Source organism: Taudactylus pleione, unplaced genomic scaffold (genome assembly GCF_031769625.1).
Source record: "Taudactylus pleione unplaced genomic scaffold, aTauple2 ptg000121l, whole genome shotgun sequence".
In the NCBI taxonomy this organism is placed as follows: Eukaryota; Metazoa; Chordata; class Amphibia; order Anura; family Myobatrachidae; genus Taudactylus; species Taudactylus pleione.
In genome coordinates this window covers 10,150,164-10,166,831 of record NW_028284523.1, presented here as the reverse complement: position 1 = coordinate 10,166,831, position 16,668 = coordinate 10,150,164, and the positions used below count along the sequence as shown (strand labels likewise).

The following is a 16,668-nucleotide window of genomic DNA, read 5'->3' as shown; positions in this document are numbered from 1 at the left end:
TTTATGCATCATTGAAACTTGAATGCCCCAATCTTACTCTATCCAGAAATAAGTGGCAGAATCATGCAAATTTCCAGAAGATAAGGAATGCGTACTGGCATAGTACCTTTTATGCACTTAACACAAGTAGTGTATCTATAATGTGTCACGACCAGGGTTTCTCGGCATGCGGCCGGCAGGTATTACCTGTGAGGACGCTATGGCGAGGGGCGTCTGGCAGTGGTGCTGGTATCTGGCGGGGTGCATTGGCTGCACGTAGTCCTGTGTGGACATACTGTCACTCTGGTCTAGTTGGGCCTGGTGGTTCTTCCGTTCTGCTCTGGCATGGGCACTGCCATCTTGCCTCTGGTCATGTGACCTAGTCTCCCTATCCTGGTGTGTCACATGCTTTCTCTGGCCTGCCACAGTGCAGCACTGGGTATTTAAGGGAAGGCCGAGCTTCCTCTCATTGCCAGTGCAATGTGTTTCTCAGGGAGAGCTGGGAGAGAGAGTTCCTGTGCTCATTCACCTGTCTGTTGGGATCATTACCTAGCCTGCTTCACCCTGCCTGTTCCAGCCCCGATGATTCCTGCTTCCTCCTTTGCCTCTCCTTTGCCTGAGTACCTGTGTCAGCTGTTACCCTGCACCTTGCCTCCGCTTGCAGTTTCCCTGGACATTATTTCTCGGCTTGCCATTCAATTCAGTCTGCAATTCACTTCAGCCTGCCATTCACTTCAGCCTACAATTCTTTTCAGCTTCACAAACCCTGGAATACTGGACTACCTTCTGTTATCACTACCTGGACTTTTTCCCATTGCTTCACTACAGTTTCCCAAGTGCACTTTAGTGCTATACCCGGACTTTTTGTTTTTCCACATCCATGTCTGTTAAGCCACTCATTAAAAACTCCACGTTTATTTTTAAATCTACTTCAGTGTCTGCTCCTATTACCATCCCGGGTCCACAACAAAACCAGAACTTCACATAATGGGTGCAGGGTGTGCAGTGCACATGGGCTCCTGGGTCTAGAGGGGGCCACACCACGCACCCTGCACCCATGTATTTACCTGTCCAGACTGTGCCCCATGGCAGCATTAGCTGTGGCACTGCACAAATCACCTGGAAAATGGTGCTGTGGCCATTTTCCCTGAGATATGTGCATGTACAGTAGAAATATTGCCAGGATTATGGCGCTCGCACCATGTTTCTGGAGACCTGCGCATGCACAGTACAGCCATGGCCAAAAGTTTTGAGAATTTCACAAGTAATGGTTTTCCTAAAGTCTGTTGCTTCAGTTTTTATGATGGCAATTTGCATATACTCAGGCACGTCAAGAGCAGCGTCTGGTCCAGGTAACGGGGCGTGGCCTAATCTTGGGAGGCGTGGCCACTCCCCCTTCATGAAAAAATATAAATATTTTCAGCGCCGCGAAGTGGTGCTGCGCGCTGGCAAGGGGGGTGCTCTCAGCCCTGCGCAAAGCCAGGGGGGACGCGATCAGTGTGATCGATCCCCCCCACAGGCATAGGAGACTGCTGTTGCTGATGCTCACCAGCCACGAGCAGTCTCCCACTGCAGCTCAGCACACGCTGTGTGCTGGGCTGGGCTGGGCTGCTGTGAGGGAGGGGGGGCGGCGCGGACCCTAGCCCCCGCCAGGCCCCGCAGGAAGCCCGGGTAATTTGTACCTGTCCCCCCACCCCCCCCCCCTTTTGGTGCCTCTTTGCCATGACAATGAACTTAGGGCCTGATTCCGAGCTGCTCGCACGATGTGTATGCAAATTGTAGCATGCCCAGTATTTCTTAGAGAGCGATCACATAGTGTATGCAGACACCCACCAGCATGTTTAAAAAAAAAAAACACTTGTGCACGTCATGTCCAAGAAGTGTATGCAACCATCGGTACATCGGATGCTATCGCAGCTCTTGAGGTTGACCATACCTTGCCACAAGCACTACGAGCACTTCAGTGTAAAAACAAGCCAAGTGATGTGTACTATGATGCTGTCTTTTAATTATGCACACCTCTAAAACGATGTTGAGATGCTGAGGGACGCCTGCGTTTGCACCTCCACTCCCCCGTTTTTAATGGCCAGCCCCTGTTACCACCTACAAATGGCTTACCCTGTCACTCACTCTGTTGGGCTGACTATGCGCAGCAAGCGAATGCATTGGGAACTTTTGCTAAGATATGCGCACGCGAACTGCGATGCATACACATGCGCACAATGCATAGACAATGTATACCATCGGCAGCAGCGAGAGTATGCATCTTAGCGAGTGGGTCTGAATCAGACCATTGATCAGAAAAACAACATTTCCACTGCATTTCAGCCCTGCCACAAAAGGACTAGGTGACATCATGTCATCGTTAACACAGGTGAGTGTGTTGATGAGGACAAGACTGGGGATCACTCTGTCATGCTGATTGAGTTAGAATAAAAGATTGGAAGCTTTAAAAAGAGGGTGGAGCTTGAAATCATTGTTCTTCCTCTGTTAACCATGATTACCTGCAAGGAAACACGTGCAGTTATCATTGGTTTGCACAAAAAGGGCTTCACAGGCAAGGATATTGATGCTAGTAAGATTGCACCTAAATCAACCATTTATTGGGTCATTAAGAACTTCAAGGAGAGAGGTTCATAGTTGTGAAGAAGGCTTCAGGGCACCCAAGAACATCCAGAAAGCACCAGGGCCGTCTCCTAAAGTTGATTCAGCTGTTGAATCGGGGCACCACCAGTGCAGAGCTTGCTCAGGAATGGCAGCAGGCAGGTGTGAATGCATATTCACGCACAGTGAGCCAAAGCCTTTTGGAGGATGGCCTGGTGTCAAGAAGGGCAGCAAAGAAGACACTTCTCTCCAGGAAAAAACATCGGGGACAGACTGATATTCTGCAAAATGTACAAGGATTGGACTACTGAGGACTGGGGTAAAGTTATATTCTCTGATGAATCCCTTTTGGGATTGTTTGGGGCATCTGAAAAAACACTTGTACGGAGAACTAAAGGTGAGCGCTACCATCAGTCCTGTGTCATGCTAACAGTAAAGCATCCTGAGACCATTCATGTGTGAGATTGCTTCTCAGCCAAGGGAGTGGGCTCACTCACAATTTTGCCTAAGAATACTGCCATGAATAAAGAATGGCATCAAAACATCCTCTAAGAGCAACGTCTCCCAACTATCCAAGATCAGTTTGGTGACGATCAATGCCTTTTCCAGCATGATGAAGCACCTTGCCATAAGGCAAAAGTGATAACTAAGTGGCTCGGGGAACAAAACATAGAAATTTTGGGTCCATGGCCAGGAAACTCCCCAGACCTTAATCCCCATGAAAACTTGTGGTCAATCCTCAACAGGCGGGTGAACAAACAAAAACCCACAAATTCTGACAAACTGCAAGCATTGATTAGGCAAGAATGGGCGGCCATCAGTCAGTATGTGGTCCAGAAGTTGATAGACAGTATGCCAGGGCAAATTCCAGTGCCTTGAAACAGAAGGGTCAATACTGCAAATATTGACTCTTTGCATAAACTTAGTGTAATTGTTAATAAAAGCCTTTGACCCTTATGAAATGCTTGTAATTATACCTCAGAATACCATAGTAGCATCTGAAAAAAAGGTCTAACAATACTGAAGCAGCAAACTTTGTGAAAACCAATAATTGTGTCATTCTCAAAACTTTTGGCCATGGCTGTAGACTGGCACAGTGACAGTCTATTCACCTGTGATGCCGGAGACAGAGAAGGGGCCCCGCACTGAGGCTGCACATGGGCCCTCTCCTCCCTGTTTCATGCACTGCTCTAATTGACTACCTATACAATATGAGTACATCACAGTTATATAGCAAAAATGTGGTTTCACTTAGTTTTATTATCTCTAAAGCAGTGTAAATTACCACAGTCTGCTAATGAATTACTTTTATAAACCACACATTTAGCAAAATAAGTTTAAATTAGATCTCACCAGCACAGTACTGCAATTACTATTTGTAAGTAAGGCTATTCCTTAGTGTTGTTTCTAAATCAGAGCTTAAGAGCAGGATGTACTAATGGAAAAATGTGGCAAAGAATCTGAAAACCTGTCATTTTCGGAGTTCTGGCTGCATTCCCATATGTAGCAAGCTCCGGAAGCCGTGACTTTCTGGAGCTTTGACCCAGAATGCAACACCATCCTAATAGAAGCCTATGGGCTTCTTTTCGCATTGTGCCCTGGGAGGGATTCAAAATGCAATGTGTAGTACATCCCGCCCTTAATCTGAGATAATATAGTCACAGTGTTTAGACATAATAATTCTAAATTGACATACAGAAATGTTAACAAAATAAAAAAATACTAGGGAACACGTTTTATGTCTGTTTTTCAATGATGTGAATAAGCTTGCATTTACAATGGTACTATCTGCTTGCATACGTAACAATTTAAAAAAAAAAAAAAAATACTGTATGTAATGAAGCATTGTCATGGTCCGTAAAAAGGGGACACCATAAAAGTCAGGTGGGAAGATGCATTTGGCAGCAGCAACAGTAAGACAGCCATAACTTGTCCAAACAACTCAAAATGTTATATCAAGGGGCCTATTCATGATGTTAATTATCAGGACCCCGATAATTAACATTCTAACTTGCCTGCGGCTGCCGGCGCAATTCATCATTGCTTCGGCGAGGTGACAGCTGATGCAAAATCAGCTGTCCCCATGAGAGGCTTCACTGTTCCTTTTTGAATCTTTTGATGCAGTGACGGGAGAGCCACAACATCCGGTAGAAGGAGCCAGACAGGGGCAGAGGGATCTGAAAGAATCCCTCTTTGCAACCCGGACGTTCTTCCCATAGGAAAGGAGCGGATTGCGAGCCCGGAGCAGGAGAAGGAGCTATCTGAAGATGGCGAATGCTCCCGCAGTCAAGCTCCAAAAATATTATATTTTCAGGGCTTGATGAATTCTGTCCCCATACTAGTGTATGGGGATAGTTGGCCATTCCGCAAAAGGAAGGTAAGTAGGAGATATCTGTGATGAATGGCCCAATAAATGTTCATTTTCACCTGCTTTTGTAAAAATTAAGTGATGATGAATACGCCCCCAAGTCACATACATACTAATATGCTAAATATAATGTATATTCCTGAAACACATAAGTAAATCTAAAGAGTCAGTTTTGCTAGTAAACCTTTCCAAGCCTACAGGATAACAGGCTTGTTTACCATGAGGGAAGGGTTTCCTCCTACTGATTTTACTTTATGAAGTATGTAAGGAGATATACAAAGAATTTCGGGAATATATAAATTTAACCTAATTTCAATTATATATTCAATAATAGGTGTTATATTCAATAATAGCTGTTAAAAAGCATATTTTATGAACTCATTAGAAACTACATTTATACCCAAGAGTGTACTGTTTTCTATGCTGGGCCAATTAATATGTAACTCTGTCACAATTTTTGGCTCATGTATGTATGTAAGAGAACAAAATGGTTTGGATTTATGGCTGGTTATACTTTGCTGACACTGTATGTTTCTCATGTGGGTGTTTTCACTTATGTTACTTGACTCAGTCACTTCTCTATTTTTGCATTTATTTATAATACTGACCTAATGAAAAATTAATGTCACAGATGACTGCAAAGGGAAATACATGTCAAGATAGGAACATGAAACTATTGTCTACAACTGTTGATTTATCAAACCCAGTTTACTAGTAGATTTAGTACAACCATTGCAGAACTGCGCATTTTGTTATCCTTCTAAAGGAAAACACTGGAACATAAATTTCTACTTACTGTAGGCAACAGGCTTTGGTTATGGTATTGGAATCTCTTGCATAATAGGTTATGTATTTGGGGACAGGGCCGTAACTAGGGTGGTGCGATATGTGCCACAGCACAGGGCACCACCAGGGCAGGGGGCGCTGCTTGGGCCTGTCAATTTTACATTTTCTTTTTAGAATCATTCTCGCTTGTAGCTTTCTTTACTTTTATCCCCAGCATCTCCTGGACGCCCCTATCTCCTCCCTGGCGGACTCCCCCTCCATCTGGCCACCTCCCAAAGCACCTTCAGTCACACCCTGTTTTATTTTACACACACATTTTAAAAATACTGTTATACCCCACAATTTCTGATGGCAGCCCCCGATTCCTGATTCCCGACCCAGGTGTTACCAGCTCACCTCGAGTACCTTGACTCATTGAGTTCAGCTGCCGGTGCAGGGAACATACACAGATCTCCCTGTTGCTGATATTTGCTGCATATACACTACAAGTTGCACTCTTTCTATACCTTCATTCGGTGATCTACACTGCCGGCTCCAAGCTGTTCTGATGGACAAATAGTGCTGCAGGTGCAGCTTCACTAGCGCTCTCCTACATCTAGAGCTGGTGAGTTTTGCTGCATAATTATTGTGTATCATCACTGCAGCCATTGGATTCACACTGTATATGGCAGTGACACCTGGATAACAGTGATACAAAGGGTTCAGCACCCCTTCATCATCATACGGGACAAATCAGATTTGTCATGCCCCTTTCACATGAGGCCACGTTCCTTTTTCTTATGACTCTATTTGAAAAATATGAAGGGGTGGGTGCCAAAGTTCTTTCCGGCCCAGGGCACCAAAAAGTCTAGTTGCGGCTCTGTTTGGGGATATATATATATATATATATATATATATATATATGTATAATATTGTGGACAGGCAGTGCCGTAACAAGGCAACAGTGCACCCTGTGCTGACCCGCCCCCAAACAAGTGATGAAGTTACATCATACAGTGGGCGGAGCTGCTGGCTCTAGGAAGTGGAGCACTGCCTGGAAAATGCTAAGGATGCTCTGGGCAGCTCCACAGGCTGAGACTACATAGTTCTTTCTTTTAAAGTAATTTGTTATTACCCTCATTCAGAGCCCACAGAATTACAGGGTTCTTACATTTTCGACAAACATTAAACCTCCTGTAGGGGTACCCTATCCAGCACTAGAGAATAACACCATAAATATCCATTATTTTAAATACATTTTCCCAAAGTAATGCAGGTAGAACACTCAAAATGCATCTCATTGCAGTTATAGGAATAAGTATCAAACTCTGAGATTTGGGTGGTGACAGATTCAATTCCCTTTGTAAGGAAGAGGACTGTGCACTTATGCGCAAATTAGGTAACACCTAACCCTCAAAATTAAATCTCATTTTTTTGTTAAATACAAAGTGTGCTTGTGCACCTAATACATATTTACAGTACATAGATAACCTAACTCCTTTCACTGGCCGGTGCAGACTCTTCTGTATGGCGTATGCTGCTTTCGTGGCTTACATATCCAAATGCTTTCACTGTAAAAAAGAAAATAGTGCAAACGTTGACATGTGATATCGTGGAACATATGAGCTGCAGTTTTACACTTTTGATATTTTTAAATCAGCCTTATTAAGTAAAAAAACATTTAATTTATCATTTATGCCTTTTTCTGAACACAGGGTACAATAACGGTGAAAGGTTTGGTGGATCGTGAAAAGGGAGACTTTTACTTCTTGACAGTGGTGGCTGATGATGGGGGGCCCAAGCTTGAGACTACTGTGGTGAGTTAATTGTTTTACTATGACATACTAACAACTGGATTAGCATAAATAACATAAACAAATGAATAAATAAATAACTAGAGCTTTTCATAAGTTATATTAGTAGTGATGGAAATTATAGTATTTTTAGCATTACTCAAGCTTTTGTCTTCACAAAGACTGGTGCAAACTGACTAATCATAAGTTATTAATCCTGAGATCAGTTAATAAAGAAGTTGTTTACTTGCTTACCCAAACAACCAGTGTTCCTCCCATCAGGAATATATATATATATATATATATATATACACACATACACAAGGTACCCAGACAGATTTTGATTGGGTTTTCAATATTCTACACAGCATTGGTCGCACAAGGTTAGGTGTATAAACCATTAATTTGTGGCAAAAGAGAGCCGAGCAGTGATGATTTTACTGAAGAAAGTTACAGTAAAAATTCATGCACCAAGCTGCTGTATAGGTATTGGGCTGTGCCCTGATTGGCTCTCTGAGACAGAGAGAGCCAGTCAGAGAGCACAATGTTTCCTGTTGCTTAGCAGTGGCCTAGAGAGGGGTGGGAGTCAGGGACTGAGCAGGGCCACATCTGAGGCAGACAGAGACAACCTCCAATGAACCCATGAAAATGCCCTGATGCAGACACAGTAAGCAGGAATGAGCCAGGGGAGGCAAGCTATCAGGAATTAAAAGAAACACCATTGAATCAGACCGCCACCATCCAAAACACTGCCATAGGAACAGAAGCATTGATGGTTAGTAAGTAGTAACCATCGGAATTCAATGTCCATCCCTGCGCTGAACCTGCAGACGGACTCTGGCCACCACTCCTCCACTGTGAAGTGCTCCCTCTCCAGTGTGATGTTCTCACTCAGCCACATGCCCTCGGTGAACAGCAGACACCTCCCATGGAATACAGCATTGTTCTCGGCGCTGGGCACCATAGCGTGGAAGCTCAACAAGAAGCCCAGAAAATACATTGTACATTGTGCAAAGAGGACATTGCTCAATGCCGTGTTAGTCAGCTGGGGAGAGTTGGCATAGAGGCTGCAAAAATATGCATAGGTGCCCCAGCCCTGGGGATATTCTTCTAATAATGCTTACGGCAGCTGCAATACAAATCTCTCATCCATGATCCTACTGCCCTTCCCAGCACATCCTAATGGCCGGGCCCCAGCCAGCTGCAAGACAGCAGCAGTGGGAGTTGTGGTGACACTGGTGAGATGCAGAGGGTTGTGGTGAGATGCAGGGGGTTGTGGTGAGATGCTGGCGACTGCGGTGACATGGTGTAGATTGTTATGAGATGCAGGGGGCTGTGGCGAGATAAAGTTTCTCCCATGCGAAGCCGGGGTGGGTCTAAAGGCTCTTCTACTAAGAACTACAATAGATAAAGTCACATGCATAACAGGTAAGCGGGTCCAAAATCATGAGCTTTAGATTTACTTTTCACTCTTTGTTGTAACAGAATCTCGGAGCCACCGACTCAGCAAGCGAATTTTAATTAATAGCTTTGAAATGTTATTGCTTATCACAGTGATATGTAGTGATTAGCAATGTCTTTTTCAGTGGAAAAATAGTAAGGGTCATAACTAGCTTACTTTACAGTGAATTAGAAAAGCTTTACCTGATATGGTGCACCTTTTGAAAAACTAAAATATTAAAAACGTTCTAATTTAAAATTAAATAGGCACAACATGTTCAACATCCTAGTGTTAAATACCTCATAACATATATTAAGAAGATTAAATGTACGTTAAGTATCTTTGCAATAAATTGACGGTGATTAACTAAAGCAGAATAAAAATATAGGGATCTTTAATTGTTTAAAGTGTACTAATATGTCAACTGATTGCACCATGGTCAGCCCAAGTCTCCCCATTAGATTGTAAGCTGTCACGAGCAGGGTCCTCTTCCCTCATATGCTTTTCTTTCCTTCCCTTATACCATCACCTCCTCCCCACTGCCTACAACAGCACCAAACCTATAGAATGGGCCACTCTGCTGCTTATTTGAGTATTATGACTGCTGCTGTAACAATGTTCGTAAACCTTGTCCGGGTTCTGCTATGTTTTGTAATATGTCACTTTTTATACATGTTTCTGTTTAAGTACTTTGTAAGGCACTGTGGACCCCTTGTGTTGCCATATAAATAAAGGATAATAATAGTATAATTATAATAATAAGAAGCATTATTATTATTATTATTATTATTTGTGTATTATATTAAAGCCAATTTATACATATACCATACAAAAACAAAAGACAGAGGTAACAATAGCCCACAATGGACTAGAACTACTGTACTAGCAAACAATATTATAATCCCCCTCCCTAGTTCCTCACTGAAACCCTGTGCACTTCCTTTAGGATGTAGTTAGAATGAATGTTACAGATCAACCTTCCTCTCTATGGATTTGTCTTTCCTTAAAGTTAATTTATAATCGCTTCTCCTGCTCCTTGATAATGTGTTAATTATGACAGGTTTTCCTGCTTTTAACACAACACAACTACCCAAAAAGCACAATTAGTAAGTCATTATGAATTGTACCTAGAAAGTTGCTATTTGTGGCACAATGGCTGAGTAATCACAAACATCTGGCAGCTATTGGGTCGGTCTTAGCTATGGCTGCCTGTGGCCTGTTTTAGGCAATATGCATTCCTGATACCAAGAGAGAGAAATTAAATAACTGAAATGGACACAATATTTTAAAATAAAGATACATTAAGTCAAATATACACCAGTCATTTGTTTACCAATACATTAAATAAAAAAGGAAAACTATTTTTTATTTCTTTATTCTGTCTTGATCTGTCCTAGACAAAATTGAGACTGAATGCACAGTACTTATTTGAATGGAGAAAGTAGAATTTAACACCTAAGGGTACAGTATAAAGTGCTAGATAGTTAATTTCAAAGAATCATATGTTCTCTGTTGGACATTCTTTGTAGGGTGTTTAAATATGAAGTGGCCCATTTATAATTTTATACTTGAGGTATAATCCCTGTTTTCGGGGGTTAACCACAAATATTAAGTATCCCCCGGATTTATGAAGGAGGGACCGCAGCAGGTATCTCCGACACCTGCTGTGATCCCTCCATTCGCACAGGCAGCTGCATTCCCCATAGGTTTCTATGGGGGACACGATGCTGCCAAATTTACCAACACCCAGAATGCGATGCATTCTGGATATTGGCCCCGCAGGTAATGCTATCTGAAGATGCGTTAGCTGCTGTGGCCTATGGGCTACACCACACACCTTTCGGAGCCCATGTGCTGGACATCAACCCCCCCCCCCCCCAGTATGTCTTCTGGGATCCAATGTTACCAGTCTGTGATGTTTTTGTACAAATCCATCCAGTGGAAGGCTCAGAACAGACTCCCCTGATCACAGTTCTTCCCAGCGTACACCAAAAGCAGGAGGTCCGACCAGGACCCTAATCCAACTGGACCACCTTGCGTTAGTTTCTTCCCAGTCGGTGCAGTTGTGTCTGAATGCATAACCGGACAGACAGACAAACAAACAGACCAATGAATTTTATATAGTAGACTTGTTGCGTTGTCGCTAAGTGGTCTAGCTTACTTTTTTGATACTAAATAACTATGTAAAATTCTGCAGCTTTACCTTGAGAGCTGTGAAAGATATTCGCAAACAATAAAGTTCTAATTTATATATATATATATATATATATATATATATATATATTTATTTTATTTTTTTTTAGATGTACAGTATAACACTGTTTTCAATTATAAAAAGCTACATTATATATATTATCAATGTTGTAGCATTGTTATAGGCTCTGCAGACCATTGTAGCATACCCGGGGTACTGGAGGAGTGCAGTGAATCATTGAAGCCGGCTTTGCTGGGCCGGACAGTGTAGAAGAACCTAGCACAAACCCAGGACGGCCACACATGCACATTCACACATTCGAGCCCACACAATATTTACCACATATAGATAGCATATGTGGTCAGGAAAAAGTTAAGCATTTCATTGTCAATATATATGTATAACCATTAAGAGACAGAGATGAGCTTTCCAAGCCCATATTCTCCCACCTTATGTTAACACAATATGCTCTTTATGCTCACCAGTTCAGTGTGCTGATAGAGTACTTAGATCTGTAAATACATTAGACTTGGTGGGAAAAGCTGCTGCCTATGGACATGCACAGCAGCTCAATTCCAACTATTATATTGCATGTTGTGTAAAATGGTAATTTACAGATGTGTTCACATACATCTATCCTCCGTGTGCTACAAGTCCTGTCACACATAACACGAGAGCTGTGTGACTCTGTAGGGCAGAGCGTCTTTTCATGCGACTTTTTACCTTCAAATGTGTCTTATTCTCACAGCGATCCGTAGCACAAGCAACTTCTTGTCCGATTAAAATGATATGCAGCATGCGTATGTTCTGTGTGCGACTGTGGGTGTATCTACATGCAAAATGCTACATTACAGTATTGCAGCTGCTGACACTGTAAGGTAGCATTTCGCATGCAGATACACCAGCAGTCGCTAACAGAATATAGGTATGCTGCATATCATTTTAATCAGAAGCTGCTTGTGTTCTCTATTCGCATCGCTGTGTGAATAAGACGTTTTCAAAGGTAAAAAGTTGCATGAAAAGACACTACCGAGTCACGCTACGGCACGGTGTGACTATAAAGGCTGCTTAATGCGCAAGGAGGCTAGTTGTTTGAGGACACATCTGTACACTACTCCTATTGTTATGGTGATTCAAGTTGCCGACCAGGACACACTGGTTTCTAGGCAACTGGAACCCCCCCAAGTGTGTATCTGAGTTTTGTGGTCACTAATTAAACTGCAATAAAAAAGGGGATATAGTAGTGGTAAATGTTTAACACTTATTTTATGTGGTATTTAAAAGGTGTATTCAATTCTACAGGTACAAATAACAATTTTGGATGAGAATGACAACAGTCCCCAGTTTGATCCAACATCTGAATCAGTAGTCAATGTAGCAGAGGACTGTCCCACAGGAAAAAGAATAGCTTTAGTACTGGCTAGAGATCCTGATGCCGGAAGTAATGGGGAGGTAAGAAATAATATTATCCCCATGTTTTAGCATTGAGCACACCTGGAATACACTGCACTTAGCATCTGTAATGGGGTTTCTCCTGGGTAGCTCTAATCTAGAAATGCTGGAACCAGTTTGTTGAATCAATACAAATTTTAAAAAACTTGCAGTAATTTCTTGTGTATAAAAATGTTTTAGAAATTTTAAAAACTAAATTTTGGAAAGTATAAGTTTAACCATGTTCACGCCAATTTCACCATGCTGCAGTAGAGCCTGTGTGCATATGGGCAATTAAGTTAACACATCATCAATGAACTGCTCATTTCAAATTTCGAAGTAATGTTTTGAAGACTGAATTCAAAAACATTTTAAATGTTTTTTTTTATTATTTCAATTTATTTAAATTTATTTATATAGTGTTCTAAAATCTAAATACCAATATTAACGTGAAAGTGCACGGTAAAGAATGAACACAATCGTTGAAATTGTTAAACTGCAATTTGTGAACTACAAATTGAAATTAGGGTGACAATTGACAATTGTACCACAAACATGTTCATGGCCCTCAATGTTTTGATACTCTAGTCATTGATAAATACAGCTCTCACATTGGGAAATGTCACTTGTTTCTTATTTGTCATAGGTCACCTTTTCTCTAACAGCTGGAAATGGAAATAAGCTTTTTGAAATCCGCACCACAAATGATACTTATGGTGAAGTTTTTCTACTGAAATCACTGGACAGAGAATTACAGGAGTTACATTCCTTAAAGGTAAAGTCAATTATCAGACACATGAAGCTCTGGAATGTAATGAAGAGACATAAAAGTATACTGTGCCTTAATATTTCATAGGTTTTTATAACTGTAATTGCCCTATGTTACAGGCTTATAATAAGGCAAATTGGTCAGTCTGATAAAGTTGTGATGTCTTCCCCTGCATTTCTAATAGCTCTACTAACTATTGTACTAACCAAGGCAACAGTTAAAGTGTGGAACATTGGAGTTCATGGCCAGCCTTCATAGTACTAGGACAGTGGGCTTTTCCAATGGACAGAACTGGAGTACTTTACTCGCTTGCTACTGTTTTGTATACATTATAGCTGATAACTTCAGTAGTGGAAATAAGGTTCTAGTTTACCCCTTACTGGTTACAGGACTTATCCACAGGATGGTGTTACCAGAGTTTGTCGAGAAGAAAACATGCTTCATTATAAAAACAACAAAAAAAAATAAACCAATTTTTTTTCAAATTTAAATCTTGCAACTGGAAGCCTAGCTCCAACTTCCATTTCCAATGCTCATGTAGAAGCTGGTAAGCTGACTTGCGCATTTGCCAAAAGACAATTTACAAGTCTGACTTACTGTGGTCGGCCAATGTTTGGGAGATCTGAACATTGCTCAGCTGCGCTCATTACTTTTTGAGCAAACAGAAGAATTGCTATTGCCGTGATAAGCAACAATAAGCATCTTCATTTTGGAGGGATTTTAATAAATAGAACCTTTTAGTCATTAACATGAGTATGCATACATGTATGGTTAAATCTGACAGGAGGTCGGCCTCTTGATGGGCTTGGCTGGTTAGCTCTGTATGTGGGCACCTAGGATAACCTCTGATTCTTAAATTAAATTAGGGAATGTATAAATATAATGGCATCAAAGCTTCAGTCACTTCTGTGTAGTGTCAAAGCCTCCCAAGAAAGCCTAGTATCTCCAAAATCTTGTTACATTATGAACACCTTTTCCTTATTGTCCTCAACCCTGCTCTTAATCCTCTATAGGATAACCCAGACATCGTTCCCCTCCCCCCCCCAGGTTTGGATCATAGTGCTATTTTTTCCTGGATTTTAGGAGACTCCCTTGTCCTTTTCGTCACTGACTTAACTCTCCTCTAAAGTTTTTCCTCATTTTCAGGTCTCAGGGACAGATTTTGCCTCGCCTTGAATAGACAATTCCAATATTTTCAAATCTGCAACTTTTATAATTGAAAACAGTAGTAATAGAACAAAACTGGGTAATAGACAGGCATAGAGGTAAGAGGGCCCTGCTCGCAAGGCTACAGTCTATAGGGAAATATGCATTGATACACAAGGATAGTTGCTACCTATTGCATAATGGAACAGCCAGATTTCAAAGGTTCTTAATGGGCTGTATAATATAGTCACACAGGTGTGGTTTGGTTAATAGCCTTATGATGTAAGTAAAAGTAATTGATATTGAATACGGTAGAAAACCGGTAACCAGAAGAGGGACTGACAAAGCGGATCAGCATACAATGAACATTTGGCGAGCAAGATTAGCCTCTGAGCTGCATTCAAAATGGATTGTAGTGGTAACAGTCTGTTTTTGAAAAGACCAGTAAGGAGACTATTGCAATAATCAATGCGGGAAATAATGAGTGCATGGATTAGAGTTTTTGCAGTTTCTTTTAGACGATATGGTCATATTTTGGATATGTTTTTTTAGATGTATGTTAAATTATATTGAGACAGATTGAATGTGGGGAACAAGGGACAGTTCAGAGTCAAGGATGACACCTAGGCAGCGAGCTTGTGGGGTGGGTTTGATTGTTGAGTTTTCAACAGTGAAAGAGATATCAGGTTGGTAACTACTAATGGCCGGTGGGAATATTATTAATTCTGTTTTGGAAATATTAAGTGTAAGGTGGCGAGACGACATCCAAGATGAAAAGGCAGAGAGTCATTCGGTAACACGGACCAATACAGATGGTGACAAATCTGGAGAGGATAGATAGATTTGAGTATCATCTGCGTACAGATGATACTGAAATCCGAAAGAGCTGATTAGTTTGCCAAGAGAGAAGATATAGATTGAGAAAAGAAGAGGACCTAAAACTGAGCATTGTGGTACTCCAACAGATAGAGGTAGCGTGGATTCAAAGAAAAGAACAGTAAAAGAATGATAGGTAGGATGAGAACCAAGAAAGAACTTTGCCCCAAAGACCTAGGGATTGTAGTCTTTGTATGATTAGAGAGTGGTCAACAGTGTCAAAAGCAGCAGAGAGATCTATAAGAATAAGAAGTGAGGCTAAGAAGAAAGCCTGACTGGAGTGGGTCCAATAAGTTGTGAGCGTTAAAGTGTGTGAGGCGAGTGCAGGCAAGTGTCTCAGGTAGCTTGGAGGGACATAGGAGCTAAAACATGGATTGTAATTTGAGAGAGAGGTTGGGGTCAGAATTTTTTTTTTTTTAAATAGGAGTAAACACTGTTTGCTTGAACAGTGATGGAAAAATGCCAGAAAAGAGAGAGATTATAGATTTTGGTTAAGGTGAGATGAGCACAGGAGACATAACTTTACCGATTTGTGAGCGTATAGTATCAAAAGGAGAGGTGGTAGAGTAGGAGGATGAGAAGAGTCTAGTTACTTCATCTTCATTTGTGGGGTCAAATGAAGAGAATGTGCCAGTGGGTTCAGGTAGGGAATAGAGCAGGTCACTGGTTGAGGAAGTGCATGGCAGATCTGATCAATCTTGTCCTTAAAATAAGAAGCAAGATCTTGTGCACTGATAGCAGTGCAGTGGCGTCCCTCCCCGTGGTGACCTTGTGGGTAGGGAGCGTGCCCCGAACCCACTTTTTAGTCAATCCGGGGGGCCCGGAGATGCGGTCTGTCCCTGGGACCAGCTTGTGTGCAGAGCACTGTATCAGGAGCAAAGTGCTACATGTACTGCCTCTGAGAAGGAGTCGGGACATTGTTGTCACCCCTCAGCGGGTGACAACCGGATGCGTCCCGCACCCCCCCTTGTGACGCCACTGAGCAGGTGGTTTGGGAGATGGAGGTGTAAGAACTAATTTAAATGTATTAAGAGGTCACCTGGGGTTAGAGGCTTGAGCAGAGATGAGAGATTGGAAATATATGGTTTTTTTTGGCAGTGTCCAGTGTTGACTTTAATCTCCAGCTATGGGTTTGCTGTCCAGTGTATTTCGTCTGCTAGTCTCTAACAATATTCCACCAAAAGAAGTCCATGAGTTAATGTGGGAGTGGGATGCTGGAGAGACTCTTGTTCTGGATACCTGGGTGCGCTTTCACAGTAATCTTGTAACCACATCTTCTGCTGTACGCATCAGAGAAAATTC

At 41.9% G+C, this 16,668-nt stretch overlaps 1 protein-coding gene across 1 annotated transcript in view; it reads left to right on the top strand.

Moving 5' to 3' along the window:
• CDH23 (cadherin related 23) overlaps window positions 1–16,668 on the top strand; it is a 1,221,584-nt gene that overhangs the window by 850,193 nt on the left and 354,723 nt on the right. Inside the window, exons 32-34 of the mRNA XM_088472189.1 lie at window positions 7,432–7,533; window positions 12,447–12,596; window positions 13,222–13,350. Of these exons, the coding sequence (XP_088328315.1) occupies window positions 7,432–7,533; window positions 12,447–12,596; window positions 13,222–13,350 (381 nt within the window). The remainder of the gene's footprint in view (window positions 1–7,431; window positions 7,534–12,446; window positions 12,597–13,221; window positions 13,351–16,668) is intronic.